General features: G+C 39.2%; 1 protein-coding gene across 1 annotated transcript in view; it reads right to left on the bottom strand.

The window, feature by feature from the left end:
- Positions 1 to 21,779, bottom strand: part of LOC308149365 (alpha-1,6-mannosylglycoprotein 6-beta-N-acetylglucosaminyltransferase B-like) — a gene marked incomplete at both ends in the record, with an annotated part of 118,012 nt that overhangs the window by 66,402 nt on the left and 29,831 nt on the right. The window contains one exon of the mRNA XM_080521076.1: positions 6,916 to 7,066. Within this exon, the coding sequence (XP_080377202.1) occupies positions 6,916 to 7,066 (151 nt within the window). The remainder of the gene's footprint in view (positions 1 to 6,915; positions 7,067 to 21,779) is intronic.

Below are 21,779 nucleotides of genomic sequence, written 5' to 3'. Positions count from 1 at the left end.
ACTCAGAACCAAGGCTGCACACACTGACTAATACTGCTGTGCCCATTACGTCTATTTAAATGAGTCAATTTCCTTGTGCATTGTGACTCTGTGTGTGGGTGTGCTCTTCCATCTCACTGTATTGTCTAATCAGCACATAGTATTAACTCTCATTAGAGCCAAAGGCCGACAATGCAGTGCAATAACACGTCAGATCAGAGACTGTGATCAGACATATTGATTGTTGTGTGTGTTTGTGAGTGTAATAAACTATATATATATATATATATATATATATATATATATATATATATATATATATATATATATATATATATATATATATATATATATATATATATATATATATATATATATATATATCACAAGGCTGAAGAAATACACAAAGGAAATGTTTCTGCTGCTTCACAATCTGGAAACAACACATTGGGGCAGTCCCCATTAACTGCTTGTAAGTGTCACTTGCAAGCTTTTCTACATGTGTTTACATCCTCTTCAATATGTTCACTACAACCGAAACATTATTTCCAATTGTTAATTTCAGGGCCAACAGCTGTTACCACATTGTAGAAAGACTGATCTAGAAAATATTGTGTCTCAAGCTTGGTTCGGTTCAGAGGGGTAAATTCAACCATCCTTCTGTTCATCTTCCATACCCTCTTGTTTGCAAGTTAAGATTGTTGGAGCTGTCTGCAATGGTACAGTGGTAACGCACATAAAAAGGCAATGATTTCCACACACCCTCTCGTTAACAGAAAACCTCTTCTCACTGGGAATTCAGGAGGGTTAACATCAAATCAGCAGTGTCAGTCAGCACATTCTCACCTCATTGTCTGCAAAGCAAAGGCTCCCAAAATGTCTAACGCATGAGCTGTGAGAAATTCACATCAATATGCGGAAAAGTATTTGTTTTGTTCACTGGATTATATGTTGAATAAGAGACAATTATCATTATTTAATAACATAAACACCCTTCACCTCACCAAACAACAAGAAAGAAAACAATCTCTGTCAGGTAAATTAACCACTTTGAACACACTGGGAGTACAAACACCCTAAAACTGTTATCTCTATAAAAGCATACAACCTAATTGAGGCAAATGCAGGCAGAACATCAGGGATACCTATTACGTTGTAGTGTCTGATAATTAGATATACCATCCTATTAGGCAATGTATTTTGATTCAAACATTACCATTATTACATGGAACATTTGACATAAATTACCAGCTGCAGAGGATGATAACTTCTATGAAACCTTTCTGAAACATGGTTAAAGTGCATTTGGTCACAAGGACAAAATGGCTTGCCCTATAATCTGAGTCACCCCTGGTATTGTAAAGCCTCCTGGTTTCTATAGAGCTCAAGCTTCTAATCTCAGCTTTAATGTCTGTTACAATGTGAACTCATCCCCAGAGGTGAGCATATAGTGAAGGAGAAAGGAGATATTCAGAGAAAGACAGAATGAGAGACCAAGGTTGACATGTATGGAAGACTGAGGGATTGCACAGTGAGGTTCAAATATTGAGATGAGGAAAAACACACTCTGGAAAGCTTTGGGAAAAAAGTGGAATACAAACTGTCAGGAAGTGTACCAAGGGGGACCTTAGCATTACCAATGAGAGAGGATAAAAGAATGCAGAGTTCCTCTGCATTCTTGTAGAAGCCAACAAAACAGCTTGACTAAAACATTAAACAATGATTATGATCAAAGAAGTACAAGGATATACATATTTGATGGCCTACTGTTGCAGGCAACTCGCAATAAAGCTTCCTCCCGTTTGATGCATGTCGACAGTTGGCTCTTTTACAAACCAGTGGAACAAAACAGAAATGAAGAAGAGCAAAGAGGAGACAAAATGGGAGGAAACTATGGAGGGTGAAGAAACAACAAGAGGAAACCCACTGACAGATGCCAAGTAGAAGTGGAGCACTTTGAAAAGAAGCAGCCAGAGAGAATCAATGTTAATGAGAGGAAGACTTTCTAAGGATACAAATGAAAAATGTGTTTTCATGTTCTTATTTCTGTCTCCACTTCTCTTAATGAATTCATCCTCTCGCAGGAACGTTGCTGTTTCCATCAACCAAAGTGTGCAGGAGATGCGCATTGCAAGGTGTCAATATGAGAGTTTCTCCGTTTGGCTTAAGCTTGTTTCTTTTGAGTGCATGTTGACTCATTCCATCAAGAGTCACTAAGTTCAAACATTTCCCTCTCCAGCAGTTATTTCCAGCACTTACATTTTATATAAATAATCATGTTGATGCAGACATGCAGCTTTCCTTTTCACAATACTGAAAATAAGAAAACAATCAAGTGAGGAAGGTTCATGAACTGGAGAACAAGCTCTCAATTTGACTTCAGGATGCTAACACAGTCCATACTTTAAAAATAAGGCTTAATACTTTCATACTTGTTAATATTTAGAGTTACAGTTGACTAATTTTCAAGTAATGTTGCAATAGGTTTCAACTGGTGGTAGACCTTAGTTTTTCTCTTTTTCTCACTCTCCGTGCATTTCTATCTTTCCATAACATGTTACCTACAATAGGCTTATCAACTGTACTCTGTTCTCTCTGTATCTCAAGTCTACAGCTGCTTGTTACAATTATTACTCACATACTTTCCCCCAATCAGCAACCAGTGAAGCAAAGGTCTTCCACCTCCTGATCCTCGTTCTGTAGAAAGATTGTTTTTTTTGTTTGTTTGTTTGTATATTGGTGAAAGTGCTGTGAGATGGCTATCTCGTCGATGGCACTATATACATTAAATTGAATGCAATTGGACAAGCCATCCATTTTCTAAACTACTTTAATCAACACAAAGTCAATGGAGCAGATCCCCTGTGCATCTCAGTGACCTGGAGATCGACCCGAGACACCCTGGACAGGTCACGTGTTTGTCACAGGGCAATGGAAGCACACACATTTACACATACCAACAAATAGGAGTGATTGCATCAAGGGAAATGTTCAAGCTAAATACTTTCATATGTATAGTTGGGGGGATATTTCTTTTCAAACTGCCCAGATGCAGACTTTCCCACCATCTCAATGTGTTAGAAAATTTGCTTGGTCAGTCAGCAGACAGTTGACTTTTATTGAGAGAGGTGGAATGAATTCATCTTATACTGAAATTTGCCTTGAATAAAATATGATGTGATGAACAAAAGCAAACAGGATCAGCCATTCATCCTACATGCCGGCTTTATCTGACTTAGGGTTGCAGTGGCTAAAGCCTATCTTAGCTGACATAAAGGAGTAGTGGTTGCCTAGTCCAACACAGAGAAAACACAGAGATACATATCAGGGGGAAAGAAAACCCTGTAGGTGATTTAGGGTCACCAATTACCAGACATCCATGTCCTGGGATTGTGGAAGCTAAAGAAAACCTACAACTGCCCCGTTAAAACGAACAAGCTTGATTAAAGAGTATTTACATACATCAGTAGCTTAGAAAACCTGAAAGTGAAAACATGCAGAGATGAATAAATGAAAATCATCTTCCTGGCTATTTTTGTCAACATCCTCCTGTCTATTCATTTTGTTTTGTGACTGTTTGACCAACACAAAGGCACTCTCTTAAGGCTACTCAAGAACACAGGAGACCTGCATTATGTTCATAATGGAAGCAATCACAGTAAATTGAAACCATTGTTGTTGTTATTGTTACCTGCAGAATATGTCATCACATCATACAAACACATTTCCAGGTTGAAGAAATGAAAAAACACATAAAAGACATAAAATAAGAATCTACAATGTTTTCGATGCTGCCTGCTTTCAGGAAAGCAAGGACACTGACTGTGGAAGAAGGACCCCTGGGATCAATGTTGTTAGTGACAGAGCTTAAATGGGTGCTTAAGGGAGGAGAAATAGGTAAAGCCAAGGCAGAGCACTGATCTTCAGAGAGCATATGCCTTAGGGGAGACTTACCAATCTCCTCTCTTATCCACTGCACAGTAAAACGGAGTGAATCAACTCTGCATCGTTTTGCCCTCCCTCATTTTCTTAGGCTTTGCTGTCCCTCTCTTTCCTTCCCTTGTTATTTCCCTCCGTTTTCTGCTCTAACGAGTGGCTGCCTCGTGGGCGAATCGCAGGCTGGGGCCTCAGACATCAAGTCCCATTCACCACTACATGGGAGTGTGTCAGCGCCAATGAAGCTCACACAGAGATGAGATTGCCGCCCAGTGTGTGTGTGTGTGTGTGTGTGTGTGTGTGTGTGTGTGTGTGTGTGTGTGTGTGTGTAAATGCGTGCATGACTGGCCTGGATTTGGGATATGTTTTCATAAAGCTCTCTCCTCCCATTGCCTCCTCTCCCCACTGGCAAAAATCACACTTCCCCATGTCATTCATACGTTGCTACCTCTTACACTCACACTCTGTCTATAAATGTATGAAAACAAGTGAAAGATAAAGTGTAGTATAAAAAAACAAACAAAAAAAACAAAAAGAAATTAGAGCGACAGTGAAAAAAAAAGATGGAGGGAAAGGAATGGTTGCAGTGAGCAAATAGTGACAAAATAAAAATCACTCCACCAATGAAGCATTTAAGTCATCCCCATTGTGACAGTCTGCATGTGTGCATGCACGCGTGTGTGTGTGTGTGTGTGTGTGTGTGTGTGTGCCTGTGTGTACACTTAATCCCTGCAGGCTATATCTTCCACCAAAGGGATGTGCTCTGGTCTCACACCAATTTCCAATTTAAGAAGTGCCACCTTGAATGAACTAATGCACATAGATACACCCACACACAGGCACACATATGCAGTTTAGTTACATTTTCAAACAGAGTACATTCATGTGTTAAACACATTTCTTCCTTCACCAGGGAAGCATCATTAAGAAGACGCTGTTTGTCTGACTGCAACATTTTTTATGTGCCCACCACAGTTTTCTTTGTCAATATCCATTCATTCTTTCATTCATTCTGTGTGCTGAATCAAGCCTTTTATCCTGGTTATCATAGCAGCTTTGCTCTGAGGATCTATTCAGTCCAAACCAAAAAACACCATACTCAAAACTAAATGGATTTTTTTTTTGTACTGTGCACTGATTTTGATTTCATATTGTTCACTGAGCATTGCCATCCAAAAGAAAAGTACTTTTCGAGCACAAACAAGGTCCACAGCTTGTGTCTGAATGTGTCTGTGCTCAACTCTGATCTTGAAGAAAGTTTATTTTGGATGTTTTAATGCTCCCTGTTCATCATAACATCTATTGCTCTATTTGCAGACATGCATTCATTAGCATGTAGAATGTCTGATTTATAACATGCTGGTTGCATCACAGTTACACATAATTTTGTGTGACTGTATAATTCATTAACATCTTATTACAGAAGTATGGTGGAATCTTTGTGCTAAATGTGTATATCTGAATAAGAATTTATCTGGATATCATCGAGATGTTGTGTATTAAGCCAGAAATTACTTTTCTGTGAGGAAAATGTTGTACATGATGGTTAATCTCTTAAGTTTCACTTCTCATGTACGAGTTTTGCTTTACTTCGATTTAAACATGGGATGCGTTTTGGTCCAGTTTACTGGTGAACTCGCTCAACTCATAATATAATTATCATTTTTATCTAACAATGATCAATTTTCAGTTGCCGGGACACTGCCGCACATTTGCAACTTATCCATCTGCAAATCTGTGAAAACTGGAAGGAAAACCATGTTTTAGAAAAAAGGTGGTTTCACCAAATGTATTTTGGCCCATGTTTGAAGTACATTTCTTGTTATAATTCTCCATCCCTAATATCTTCTACTGGCACACATTCCTAAACATTGCACGAGTGTATCACCCCTTGTTTAAGTTGTTGATGATACAGAGCTACACTCTTAGCAGGGTGATTCTCAGTAATGGCCGAAGAGTAGAGCTGCTTCCTCTGCATTAAAGAGCCCATTACTAGACATTGATTGCAGTTAACACCGACGTCAGACCGTATTAATCGTTCCATCCTTCCGCTCCAGTGCCTCTGTAGAGATCAGAACCTGAGCGCTTATCTGGGATCATTTAACAAGGTTTGAGGAAGTGAGGGGATTTCTGTCAGTGTGTATCACATCACTCCCGCTGAGTTTAGTCAGTCCTGTTTGAAAATGAAAGTTCGAATGAAGAGAACGTTAGATAGAAAAGACAAATTGGATGTTTTGGCGCTAACGGGGCAAAGCAAGGAGCAGCTTGATAAAAGCTGTAGCAACAAGGTCATACAAGACTTGTCTGTGTGAAGCAGCGATTTTGAGGTAATAGGCAGCAATTTCCACAAGCGACTGGAAAAGGAAAGGATGGAAAAGGGGAGAGCATGAGAGGAAAATACAATATTGCAAAAGGAGTAAAAAGGAGAAAAGATTCAAGTCGTGACTTTGGTGTGGATGGAAGGGAACGTACATCAAGAATGGCACTGAGAAACATATCTTTGCCCAAAGTGCCATTACAGTGTTTCAGGGTTATCTGCGTTATATTAAAAAGCTTCTCCAGCTGCTTTCTGTTTGCACACCTGAAGGTTTCTGGGAGTTAAAAAGCTGATTTCCATATATTAGATGGCCAGCGATGAACCTTTTTTTTTTCATTTAAGAGGTGAAAAAAGTGAAAAATATCTTGCAAATACCATACAAATGCATCTGTGAGATGTGTCTTTTCATCTAACAGTCCTCTAAATATCAAACATGCAACAGTTTTTTGATCGTTAAAGGAAACCAGCCACTAGAATTCTTCCCCATTAGGTGGTAATGATATTATATATCCTCAGTCATTTCTTCAATAGAGGAAGCAAGTGAGACATCATGTTAATGGAGGTTTTACTTCTAGAATTGGTACACCTATTTTAACAACCAAAAACTGTTTGAATTAAAAACATACGACTTACGAAGACACATCCAACAAGTGAAGCGTAGATAAAGTGAAATCTCAACGTACCTGTTGATGGCAGAGCTGAGCTCATCCAGGCGCTTGGCATCTGTGGAGGAGGTGTTGTCGAGTTTAGACAAGCTGTCCATCCTCTTCAGAATCACCTCCAGCATGTCACTGATCTTCCTCAGCACGCCACGTGACTCCACACCTCCCAGCACTGAGCGGAAAGAAAAGACAGACATGAAGGAGAAAACATGAAGGAAATGAATGGGGAGCTGGACACGGAAAGGCAAGTGAAGCTTGCAGAACAGCATGCACGCTAATCAGAATGCCTGCAGCCCTTCTGGCTCTCCACACTGCAGATGATTTTGGCTGGGTTCTTGTTTTAGACAACTGTCTCTATGCACTCGTGAAGATCAAAAGGAAAGCCTTTTCTGCTTTGTGCCAGTTATCGCAAAAGTCCTTAAACACATTTGTGAGGAAACACTGCAGCTGTCCTGATGTGTTTTTGAGTACCTTGAATTGTGTAATGAATACCTTCATCAGGTTTATCAGGAAAGTCTCAGTGTAGCACCACTTTTAACTCAAAGGTAAAGCTAAAACACAGAATTGGAAATGTAAGACTGAAATAGATCTAAACTCTGCTGAGTGAATAGTTAATCAGTGGTGTCACAATACTATGATTTTGTACCCTTGTCCCTAATAACCATGTATTAGGTATACCTGGCAGTTTATGATGGTACTTCACTTAATAAATCCGACCTCCCATTGTCATTTATAACTCTACAGGCCGCAAACATGCAAATTGATGTTATTCATATTGGTATGAAGACTGAATGCATGATGGTGAAGAGAAGTTGAACTTTAGATTAAGAATCCTTGCTTTCCACAATGATATCCATTTCATATAGCATCCTACTTATGGTCTTATGAGAGCAGTGCCTCTTAACTTTAGACGGTGTGTTATTTCTCATATTAAGGTTTGAAAAGCCAACATTTTGATGATCTCAGTTTTTAACCTGTATGTCTAAAGCTTGATCTTCTCTCCTCTGCCTGCAGCAGTGCACATTAACCAGAGTCATGCTGTGATCTCCTGTCATTAACTGGGTTTTGTTCAGGCCAGACAACCAGACACTCTGAAGTCTGATGTCTGAATGCAGACTTATCTTTATATCCTTTGATACCCTTTGATATGGTGATATGAGCTTGAGCCTTCCACCAAGATATGAGTTATGAAAAGCCAGTAACTAATTATGCCGTGGCACTCTGTCTCTTTTACTTCCCTCCTTCTCTCTCAGTCTGTGTATGTGTGAAGGCCAATTTATTTATTTCACCTATAGCACACATAATGGGATGGGAGTCAAAAGAAGGGCCTGTGAATGTGGATGTCTATTCCAAAAGATGAATATGCTGGCCATCAGTGTTGAAAATTGAACCATAACACAAGGATAAATGAGCATGCACCCACAGGCCCTCGCACACACAGAGAGTGAGGACAGAGGTATAATATTGACTGACTGCATTAAAAGGTCGGCCAGACCTCATTAGTATAATTACACTGACAATGTCACCATCGGTCTTTTGAATACGGCCACAAATACTTAAAACTATGAATGAAAGCTCGAGTTATGAGTTGTGAAAGCTCAAACTATGCTTATCATCATCATCATCATCTTTCAGGGTTTCTGGAAAAAATAACAAACAAAAAAAAACAAACTTAAAGAATCAAGAGATAAAATTGTGGATGAAGTAGAGGAAGAAGAAGTACAATGTACTTTTTTCTTCATTTGCAATTAATAGTCGTAAAATTATTGTGCATGAAAAGGTTATAGATTGGCATACCCATTCAAGTGATCAAATCGTGGAACAATTTTTGTTTTTTTTCCACAATGATTGCAATAAATGGTCCTAATGTCTGGTACTATACAAATTGAGTGACAGCAATGAGGCCATGAGAAGACGTCCTGTAATTCCTCCGCCTAATTTGTGCGCATGTGCAAATCAGCTGCCTTGCCCCGAAAAACATAATACAAGCAGTCTTGAATGAATAGCATGTGTGCTAAATTTCTATTTGATTGTCAAGGTGCTCTGGAGTAAGTAAGCTTTTTTTTAAGACTTAACATTTATAAATATGTGACACTGAAGGTTTGAGTTTAGTCACACAACCTAATCACGTTTGAGTGAATTAACGTGTGTGATTAAAAAATTCTGATATAGCATTTTGAACACATCACATTAAAAACATTGGGTTGCAGACATAAACATTGCCTCCGGCTTTATAAAAAGCTTTCTATTGAGCATTTCTGAAATTCAACTAAACCAAGGCCAGGTGAAAAAAAATATATATTAAAAAACTTGAACTGTAGAATAAGCAGGTTTTGAAGTTATATGTGCTGGGTCATGTTGTCCAGATAAAAGGAAGCATCGCTGAAATTGTGAAAATAAAACAAACTTTCCTAAGATGCTCTCAAGTATATATACTAAACTGTCCTACAAATTGTAATCTAAAGTAAAAATGCAGCAGTGAATATGATGCAGTTTATAAAGCATAGAGGTCATGGTGTATTCTTATAGTCTTCAATCAGTGTTCAGTAGAGCTCACATTGATGTTGCAAACACCTGGATTATGCTCTCCGACCACTCTGTCAAACCACACGTCTCTTGCTTGACAAGCAATTACAGCCAATGGGCTCCGGTGCAAAAAGATCCAGCACAAGGTCATTGTCTGCCTTGGTTTCTAGCAGCAGCAGGAAGATTCTTAAGTTCAGTGAGTTATCGTCATGGCGACAGATGTATTCATCTGAGACTGACGGTGTCATGTCCTTTGTTGATGATAGATTCCTATGTCAGGGTTTGCTTGGTGGGTCGCTCTGTTGGCATCTCTGTGATTGGCTTATTATGGATAACATCCATATCAGTGTTACCCATCATCCCACATGCTAATTCAAATAAGATTTAAATTAATGAGAAGATGTGTATTGAACAATCCTCATAGACATTATAGTGTTGACAGAGGTTAAAACTAAATATTTTACACTCATCTGACTTGATTTGCATCACGAAATTGATTGTGAATTAGCCTTAAATTGCTCATTCCTTTTGGTCTTGGCCAGTAATGAACTACTAAATGAGGCTATGCAAATTTCAGTGACAGCTTACCAAGTTGCATTGCAGTACTCTTTTTTTTAAATTTCTGATATTAGCCCGAAATTGCTGGGATGTTCAGCAGAGCTGCACAGGGAGCAAATGGGAATGATTCAACAAAGCCTTAAGGTATGAAAGATCAAAAAAGTTAATGAATAGATCTTTCATGTGCTCCCACGGTCTAATGCATCAAATGACATTTCAAGTCAGGGGGCTAATTGTTCACAGTGAGTCTGTTTCTTGACAAATCATAGTGTCAGAAATAGTCACTCAAGTTTCACTCCCATAGAGGGTAAATGACCAAGTGAAATAAATCAAGACTCTCTTAGAAAGCCTAATCCTTGTTAGAGCTTTATGTGGTTTCTTAATTTAAAAAAAAATAAAAAAATTGAATTGGAGATACAATATATTTTTATAATGTGTCCGACAAAACTAACTGGCTGTCATTTTCTAAATATTCTTACAAAGAAACTCAACGTAAGTGTAGCTTCCACAATAATAACTGCTGCCATCTGTCATCTGATGAAACCCCTCAAATCTTAGTTGATACTGTGGGTTGATTTCCATTACAAGGTTGATAATTTCAGCCCCCATGACACCCCACCCATGTATCCTTGGGAACGACACTGAATCCATAATGTCTCTCAATGGAGGCTGAGCACTTTGCAAAGCAGCCATCCCCATTGGTTGAAAAAAAGGAATGCTATAAGTGAATTTATCCACCCATCCATGCATCGTCAGTCTGTAACAAGTTAATTTATTGTTTCGGTAAAAACTAGTGCATCACAATCATTTCACTAACTATCAAAGGAGAATACAAAATGACAACAAACAATGGATAGCCTGTATATCAATGATATATTGTGTTGATTCCAAAAGGACTGATATTGGAAAAGTAATGGATGCATTTATTATGAATGTATTCAAATATGAACGTTTTAATTGCTCTATTACACACTGTGACTTCAAATCTTTAGGAAAATACAAAGCTTGCCAGACATATTAGTTTTAACATATGTCATTACATTCTGACATTCATCACTTCCATCAGAAAAAGAATGTCAGGAAACACCACATGCAGCAGTAAATTAATTGTGAAGTTATGATTGATGTGTCGTGACATACTGAAATGATGGACAACCTGTCAAAGGTGCCTCCTAATCAATGCATGCACACATTTAATAAAAGCAGTGTGATGTTTCAGTTCCAGTTCCAATTATGCAGAAAAGACCCAAATAATACCAATTAAACGAACAGATATGGAAAATAAGAATTCTGAACCGGCATCGAATCAGATATTTGTTTTTGTCGGACTTCTGCTGCTGGATTCTTAACTTACATGAAAGAATCACCTTGATTAAACGACTAAAAACTTGTGTATAAGATTAAATGGTACTAAAAGCAGTTAGTTAGCCAACATGAGTTTATTTGTGGCATATGATTACATGTTGTGACCTTGTTCCCCTGTGGGCATCAGGTGGAAAGAAATCAGCTCACACATATTGTACACACAGACACACAACTAACATTAGCCACCATATTGTGCTGAATATTTAGCACCACATCACATTACTCCTCAAGACTGAAATGCATGAAGCATAAACATAATCCTTGTTAGTATCTCTAAATAGTCCATCAATGAGTGAGATGGAGACGGTCTGTGTACTACATGTGTGAATGCGAGCAAGCATGTGAAGTCTGAACACACACACACACACACACACACACACACACACACACACACACACACACACACACACACACACACACACACACACACACACACACACACACACACACACACACACACACACACACACACACACACACACACACACACACACACACACAACTCACCTTGTTTGCATATAAATCGTGTAAAAAAAACAGAAAATTAAATCTTCCACTTCACTTGGAAATGCTGAAGGATGCAGCAATGAATACATGTAATAATGAATGCACCTTATTTTAATGAGGTCAAATATGCATTGTCCACCCAACCATTAGATTTAACAGTAGGGCATAATGTTAGGAGTCAACCAATTGAAAAACAATTGACTTCCCTTCATGATCTTTCAGATATCTATCATTCGCAGCCACGATGGAAAATTATACGTTGCCGAGAACACTGTATGCACTGAGTAAAAACAAGCTGTCAGCAGACAATAAGCCTGGTTACACACTGCAAGCACAACAGAGCGATGACACATCTGTGTGAAATATTCACCATCGAATGTTTCAAATCAAAGTATTTATACAGACGTCAGTGTGGATCTAGGATGAACACACAATAAAATCTGCATATGAATGCATATTGACCTAAATAGATCATCATCATCAACTATTCCTCATATTTTTCACTTCTAAAATTAAACAAGCAGAGAATCCAGTTATATTTCACACCAACCATCCACATAGTACCACATTGATACGTCGTTCCAAATGACGGATATTGTTTCCAATGCTGCAGGAACACAAATGTACTGTTTCTGCATAGAGGAGGATGCATGAGACAGTTTGAGACCATTCTGGTAATGTTAGTGGACATTGTCAGAAACAAAACCATCAACATCTCTGCTCAGAAACCAGATAGATAGATGTGTGTACTTTGACTGACTCAAAAAGCCAAGCACTACGCAGAGCAGCTGAGAAGGGTTGAAGGAATCTGTAGGACTCTGGCATGTTGAGAACTGCATGATTACAATCAGTAAGTGAGCATCCTGTGGTCAGCGTAGTACATTTTGAAAAGCTGGTCACGGGTACAAGTCGTCCACTACTTTGTGCAAGTGAGTCATTTTGTTCTCCAAAAGTGGCTGTGGCAGCATACTGATGGAACGATAAAAGAGCACAGAACCAGCACTTTGATTTAAATATTATACATCTGGAAAAGATCGGTTAAATCGCTGCCGCTGGCTTCAACATCACGGCAATTTTGGACTGTTAAACTGCTACCAAACAAAACTACTTGTATTGCGAGCAGGGCACAATAGTTGCATCTGTGTAAGCAAATGTGTCACATATGTCTTGATCAGAAGTGGCTAAAATACAAATATTGGGCCCATACAGTATGCAACTACTACTTTCAAAGAACAATTTCGGCATCTATTTATATTGTTTACCAAGTACATTACCAGAGGATGCAACAAATCAGTCTGTGAGGGCATCATGGTGTGCTGCAGGTAGCACAGGTGCAGTTCTTGAATGCCACATTTCTGGAGGTAGTGAAGCCGTTCCAACATTAGATGTCCTCCCATATGGATTCAGGTTGATGTCACTGTCTCAATGGAAGAGCCATGAAAAATCAAATTCTTCACAATTGTAACGCTCCACTTAGATATTGCGATATATTAACTTACTAAAACAACAACAACAACAACAGAAAAGAAGTGTGATAATGTAACAATCGCGATGTTTGACATCAATCACTCTGCCCTCTTTCATCTGCTAGTGTCCCTGAAATGCTGCCAGTTTTGCTTTGCTGAGATTAATAATAGAGGAGAAAGAAGGTACGGAGCAAAGCTGACCCCAGTAAAAGGTCTTCAAGGTCTTATGTTATATAACCGCATCATTTACTATGCGTTTTATTAGTTGTGACATTGTTTAAGAGACATCTGCTCAGCTAGATACATGTTGCCAAAAAAAAAAAGAAATAATAACAGACTGAAGAATACCAAAGAGTTGTGATCCTGCTTTACATTAATTGCTCGAGCATTATTTCATTGACCCATCCATCTTCTTTACTGCTTTATCCAGCTGATCATGGGCGATGGCGGGGTACTTCCTGAGCATGTTGCAAGGAGTAGCTCATGGTGCCACCAGACAGAAACAGACACACTCGCCGTTACACGTTATGGAATCACAGGAAAAGGAAATATAAAGAGAATCAATAATACAAAAAATATACAAAGTCGTCATATTCTTTTTCTGTATTGTCTTTGCTTATTCCACTTTGTCAATAATTCCCCTGTTTGTCTTTTGTCTTGTCTTTTCCATTTACTTTTTGTCATTGCATTTACTCGATGAGTGAAGCCGTCAGGAAAAGACAAAAGCAATACAATGCAAATCAGCAAGGGCTGTAGGCAGGTCTTTCTGTTAAACTTAAACTTAAACTTAAACTTTGGAAGAACACAGCCTCTGAGCTGCAGATGGACACTGTTGCCAGAGGTAGATGATCACATGAGAAAAGTGAAAAACTAACAAAGGCTGGTAAAAAGGTGCATTTAGTGCATCTGCACCGTTGTTGACTCATCACACTTATCACTGTTTGCGTGTTCACGCTCCAAATATACCTGTCATACTGCTACATGTTCAGTAAATACAGCAGCACTAAGTGAAAACATGCTGACTGGAATGCGAAACAGATTAGATGGCATGGTGAGGTACAAATTCAGTTTCAGCCACTCATGTAGCGGGTCTCACCACTTTCTGACAGCAGTGCCAATCACAGTGATTTATGACAACAGCGAGTCAACAAATGGCAATGCTTTCTCAAGGAAATGTTATTAGTGTCTGAATTGAGCTGAATGGTACAAACTGACAATACGATTCCTTAAATCTGTAGCCGGAGGCAGATAGTGTACAATTATATTAGAAATGAATGTTGATGCCGTATTTTGCACATTTTACACACGACATCGATGGAACCATTTCTTTTTCATTTTTATTTTAATTCATGCCATAAATGGTAAAAAAAGAAAAAGAAAACATGTATGGTGTCAGAACTGTGCTTTTATACAAAAAAGGAAGTGGGAAACAAAATGATGACAAGCAGTATTATCAACATTAAAAGAAAAAAAGACAGAATACTGATTCAAACACAGCAATGTGACCTATATATACATGTTCACAATTACTTTAAAGCAGCGTCTGGCCTGGCACTCTTTTCCTACGTAGATATACAACAGATGTGCATAACGTCGATTTCAATAGACGCTCTAATTACAACAGTCATGGCACTGCTTGCACTGATCACTGCACCGGCAGAAAAATAAGGCAGTAAAGCATGAACTGTAACCAGTGCAGGGCAACAAACGACAGAGCCCTCATTTAGAGTTGAATGCTCGGCAAAAACAAGCTAACAGGAAGAAGAGCAAATGAAAGAATGGTTTGGAAACAGATGGGCTGCCTCCATTATAACAGAATGATTGTTCCTCAAGGAACACACCTGTGTGTGTGTGTGTGTGTGTGTGTGTGTGTGTGTGTGTGTGTGTGTGTGTGTGTGTGTGTGTGTGTGTGTGTGTGTGTGTGTGTGCTCCCACACACACACACACACACACACACACACACACACACACACACACACACACACACACACACACACACACACACACACACACACACACACACACAGAGTTATGAGTGCCAGAACAGGATGCTGTTTTGATTGGCTAGAGGGGTGTTTGCATATTCATGAGACGAAAACCATTTGTGGTTTGATGAATGCTGACAGAGGGGCCTGCTGGATAGGAGTTGACACAGCTAAATTAACTGGAAACCGATGTCATTTCGTCACAGACCCACACATACACAAAGGGGACACAAGCACACATAGATTGTGTCATGCTAGACAGACTTAAACAAGAAAATCCACCTTGAAACAAGAGCTAGATATTGTTTCCCACCTTCAAACACAACAAAAAGAGCATTAAAGCCTGAGTTAAAGATGGTGTAGGATACAATATAAAGACATTTCACCAGTGCCAAATAGCTTGCAACCTCATATAAGTGCTTTGTTTGAGATATTCTATCCCACAGAGCGTAATTTGACAAGAGTGTGTCCAGCTGCGACTCAGAAAGCAACCACATCATAGCATCGCCATGGGTACTGTGACGGTGTCCTGCCTGCTGTTCCCTATTATTCACTGTCAGCTCTCAGCTTCACCTTAAGATGACATCACCACCAAAATCTGCCTCAACACCTGGGGTAACACACAGACTTAATGTGCCTTCTTCACTCACTTTATCAAACTTATTTAAGTGGGTGCACCCTGAACAGGTCTCAAGTTCATCACAAAGCAACCGCATACACATCTACGGCCAACATGTTGTTATTATTTAATCAAAGTAGGTCTTCAGATTGTGAGAGAAAGCTGAAGTATTGATGAATAACACTCCACAAAGAAACAACAAGAGAGTGGATTCAGACCAGGGTCTTCTCCCTGTGCGGGGAACATGCTCAGTAGGGCTGCAGGATATTGATTAAAGCTGCAATATTGTGGAGTATAGCAACCACAATGTGGTTTGAAATGAAAATAAACACAGGCATATTATTATCCTTTTCCCTTTTTTTTTTCAATGACATGTCCACCTTCAGTTCCCACTGAAGGTGGACATGTCACACTTGTCACATGTCCAGGAAAGCAAGGCTCGATCTGATTGGCCACAAATGTTCACATGCAGAGCATGAATGTATGGTGGGTATGTGACAAGTATATCATGAATGTTGACAATACATTTGCATTATATTTTGCTGCCCTTGTGCTAAATGTTTTCGTAAGATATCAGTGAAACCTAACAATGTTCAGTTATGCATATAATGTACATATGTACTTCATACAACATTCACTTTTGGCACACATGAAACTATTTTGTATCCTTTATTTACTTTTCGATCCATTTCATTTGATCTTTTCCACCTTTTCTTGAATTCCCTTTTTTTGTCACAAATCTCCCCTTCTCTTACCTTATTAGTCTCCCTCCTTCACTTAATTCTTCACCCACCCCGCCCCTCCACTTCACCCTCCATCTCCACTGCAGCAGTAGGAAGAAAGGAAAACAACAACAGTCATCCAAATAAAAAAGACTATCTTGACTCAGTGGGCAGACAGACAGATGTAGAGACAGAGAGAGACTCGTGCTTAATGCGCCGCTACCACTCCAATTTCCAGTACATCTCCGCTCCACATTTCCACACCCACATTCAATTACTACAAATTACATGCAGTTTAATTATTATGGTGTAGAAGATCTACTGTTCATTAGCTGAAAAACACGAGGACTGAGTGTGGACAGAAAAGAGTGGGATGCTCTTTTTCCCCCCCCTTTAGCAGAACAATGGGAATGAGGTATAGGGTGGAAGCAGAGCTCAGCCAAATGAAAATGCAGCAAATGAAGCATGAAGGAAGTGAAATATTGCACTGGCAATAAAGTAAACACAATGAATACCAATGATCTAAAAGACAATGTAATAAGATGTAAGACCAAAAATGATGGAATGATCAATAAACTATTTTGTACCCTACAGAACTGAAGAGAATTGAGTTTAATAGAAGAAAACCAATTGGCAATGGTAGAATAAATTACTGAAAATACTATCCTCCCCTATAATTCCCTCTCTTGGTTGGGCTTCTGAAATATTTATTGTTCATTTGGTTTTGACATTTTCCCTCCATTTATCTTGCCATGTCAAAGCAAATTGGATTCCATGAAAGAAGATTGAACAGATGAGAGGATATTAAAAGACAGAACGAAGGAAAGACAGCCACAATGCCTATTAATACTGACAGATTCTGCCACTTCACTTTTGAGTAGTTCCCTGTTTTAAAGTGATCAAGAAGAGGATGAAGAAAGACTTGCTGTATAGCTGCAATCCATCTCTTTGTGTCTCAACAGTTCAGACTCAGTTCTTTTGTTACCCTTCTTCTCTTTTCTCCATTTTTAATCTCCTCACAGAGTTTGTAAGCTCCATTTGAGTTTCACTTTTTGTTTTGAAGATGTCACATTCAAAGTGGGCAAGATCTTTCTTGTCTCTCTGTATTTTCTACCCTTTTTTTGGCAGCACCCTTTTTGTATTCTTTCTCATATCTTTCTGCATTAACTCTTGTTTAATTTTTATCTTTTTTTCCCTTCTCTGTCATCTTGATTTATCATAGTTTATCTCATGATGATGACATAAGATGAAAAACAGCATGAGGGAGCTTGCTCGCACGCCCGCACGCACGCACACATACGAACGCACACGCACACACACACACACACACACACACACACACACACACACACACACACACACACACACACACACACACACACACACACACACACACACACACACACACACACACACAGAGCTTGTCAAAAGATTAGCCTTTCAGGCTGCATATACCCGGATGCAATTTAGTCTCTATTCAAATATTGTTTATCATTTGTCCGTGTATGCGTGTGTGTGTGTGTGTCTGTATTTGTTTCTTGATGAAACTGCGATGAAATGGTGTGATAGGATCCATTTTTCAGACCACAATTTCAAATGGACCTCAAAACAATGAATTTCTTCATCAGATATCATTATTGTGCTTGAAATTACACATGAGAAATGCAGTACTTATCTGCTGGACTGGAGGGTGACATTGTCGAGGGATGGCCTTCTCCTCTAGGACACACACACACACACACACACACACACACACACACACACACACACACACACACACACACACACACACACACACACACACACACACACACACACACACACACACACACACTAGAGTCTAGACATAAAATATTTGTCAGTTCCATGTTTTTCTGTGTCCAGGCTCTGTGCTCCAGCAGATTACACTCAAGGTGCAATAATAGGTAGGTTTTTCTCAACACGAGAAGAAATGAGCAAAAGGTTTATGAAAAATCAGTTGGGCTAAAGATCAACCCAGAGATTAGCGGTACCAGATTTCGACTACAAACACTAAGCTGTGGTTTACTCTGCTTTCAGTAGTCTACATCCAGTAAGATGTTGCCCAACTGATCAAATATATTCTACCATTTACTCGGGGAAACATTTGTTTGTTTTAGCTGTATGTGTTTGAATGTATTTCTTGCAAAATGATGAAATGCTGATCGCTGACTTTTGGTGCATTTCACTCAGAGTACGCCGAAACCTCCTTCATACTTCTACATTCATCTTATGCCTGTGAACAGTGAGGTCATCAATAAATGTCACATGCAAGGTCCACAGGCCTGTAGAAACCATAAGTGAAGGACCACCATGTTTGACAGAATGGGTTGGTCTTCTGGGTTCAACTGTGTTTTATTTTTGTACCTCTGCACTTTTTGTGTCTTAGCTCGTAGCGTGCGGTGGTGTTTCAGTTAGGGCCAGCAGTCACAAACCCGCCACACATTATGTATGACAGTAAATAAACAATCCGAATCCAATGTAAGGCAACTATTATGCATCAGTACTTAATCCACACCAACATCACAGCTGAGCAACAACTACAACACACCACTGTGCAGCTTCACCATCAGATCATCTTTCCAGTGTTTCCCACAGGTTGGCACGAAGGGGGGGGGGGGGGTTCATAGCATCCGATGAGTCTCATGCACACTACTGTCATGCATGCGTGCTTGTCTGTCTGTGTGCACGGTTGTATGGGAAACACCACTTACAATCAAAAACAGCACCAAATGCCAAAAGTCGGCAATCTAATCTCGAGAAAGTAAAAAAAAACAAAAAACTAGCACTCACCCATCACTTATAGATTAAATCCATCCTGCTGTAAAATGTCGCACAAAGCCTTTGTTGGTCTGAGTTAGCTCATCCATTTCTGGTGTTTGTCTTCCTCCACAATTTCCATTTCTTCTGCAAACGGGCGTCCGACATGTTGACAGGGCGAGTTAGAGGGACTCAACCACCAATCTTGGCATTGGAAGAGGCTCTGCTTCATCTACCACAGTGATGAGCAAAGTAAACAAGAAAATATGTGCTCCTTGTGAGACAATTAGTTTGGACTCTTTGAAAATATACAGCCACACTAATCTTCATTCACTAGCTGGACAGGCACAAGCTGTGGCCCTCCAAACCATTTCCACTCCTGACTGAAGCCACTTTCTCTCAGACGGCATTTCTCTGTTGATTTTCCCGGTTACAGCACAGCTGAGCTGTTCAGAGAACATATGCATACAGCTGCAGGGACTGCTTTCACCACCACCATGTCAATTTATGTTGGAGGGACAGGCCATTCTGCTGTGCACTCAGATGGAGGGGCTCAGAGACTCAGAGTGAGGAGACATCACAAAATTTACATGGAAAATATGTTAAACACGAGCTTTTTCTACATGTATATTTGGCTACACAGTGCTAAGGAATGAAGATTAGATTAATTGCAAATTCCAATCATAGAGGATGGGCAGACAAAATGCATTCCTGTTTTTGAATTTCTATTTGTTGAAGTACGTAAAATTCCCCAGTTGGTCAAAACAGGTTAAGGACACAGAAGACTGTTGGAATTATGCTACATTAATTAAATGACAGTATGAGCTTATAAAACCAACATGAAAATCTGAGAGTGAGAGGCCTCTGGCTACAGTGAAGGAGGTTTTGATTGCTGTGATCATTCCTCCTTTTCACAATGGAAGTTAAAATATCCATTCCCAACATGCCTCCAGTGAAATAGAGAGGGAACAAATTAAGCAGGCCTTGTTCAGTACAAAAATATATTGCAGGGCTTATTTAGAGTTAAAGTCTCGGTAAAGCAAAGTCATGCTTCTGTTAGTATTTACACACACTATAAAATTGTGTAATATTTTCTTGAAGTAAACCATTTTAAAGTTGTTGTTTTTGTTTAATTTATGTATAGACTGTTTTTTAACGACATGTAAATGCAGGAAAAGTTTTTTACCTGGCTGACTGCGTCTGCAGCCTTCCTCAGAGCATCATCTGACGTGTGACGATGTGTCGGTCTTTATCAGGTGACTGGCCTGACAGATCTGTCAAAACACTTTTCCTGCGTTTACCCATCATTAAAAAAAGAGTCTCTACATATGTATTTTGAATGACAAAATGTACACAATTCAACAGTTGTTTTTTTTACTATTAATGAATGATGACAAACACCTTCTGAAGTGCATTGGATGGGTTTACATTAACATTAGCTAGGGTTAATGAAAACGAAGGACTTTTTTAGCATGTTGGGTGTCCGTTTACATAAAAATGTTTTGAAAATAGCTTCCAATGTGGAATTATTTGAAAATACTCCGGCTCCATGAAAATGCAACTTTTCTGAAACACCGGTACTGTGCATGCGCACCGCAATCGTAGCAAAAAAGCATTATGCACATGCGTGAACAGATGGGCAATAACAACAATGTTTGCCTCCAGAGTGGAATGACTCCCAGTCAATATTCCCCTGGGCCTTGGTAGTATAGTTGACAGTCCCGTAATAGCAATTCAACTTGTTCGTCTGTGCAGTCACCGGTGTTAAGGTTTGTCATGTATAACTCTCATTTTATGATTTTTTTGTAACTTGGAAGCCGTCCACCAGGAAAATGGCATTACCTCCTTCTAACGATGAATAAGAATGAATGAATTACATGACAAATCCTGATATTTAGATTGAACCTTTCTCTGATGAGACAAATATTCTTTTCAATGTGGTCAAATTAACCTATTCACAAGTCTATTAATGGCTGAGTGGAAGAAAAGAAAGCTCAAACATTTTGTGACTACAAAGCACCCAATGAGTAACACACCATCTTAAAAACTGTGGAATCCATTCATTCACTGATAACCTGGCCATGGTAGGCATGTCAAATTACCTCAGTGAAAATCTATGTGCACACATAAAATATTAGGAGTCATGTACTCCTACTCGCGTCCTGTTACCTCATGTGGCTAAGAATAAAATGTCTGGAAAGACATAAATGGACTTCACACATTAAATAGGTTTAGCGGGTTTAATAAAGGATGAAATCAGAGTGGAAAAAGGTAAAGCTGTTCATGTTCAGGACACATCGTATACAGCTGTGTGAAGGGATGATGTCCATGCCTTAGGCAATTATTGTACGAGCTGTGT

The sequence above is a fragment of the Blennius ocellaris genome, assembly GCF_963422515.1.
Source record: "Blennius ocellaris genome assembly, chromosome: 3".
NCBI lineage: Eukaryota > Metazoa > Chordata > Actinopteri > Blenniiformes > Blenniidae > Blennius > Blennius ocellaris.
The sequence above is the reverse complement of the archived record's forward strand: the minus strand, read 5'-3'. Positions and strand labels throughout refer to the sequence as shown.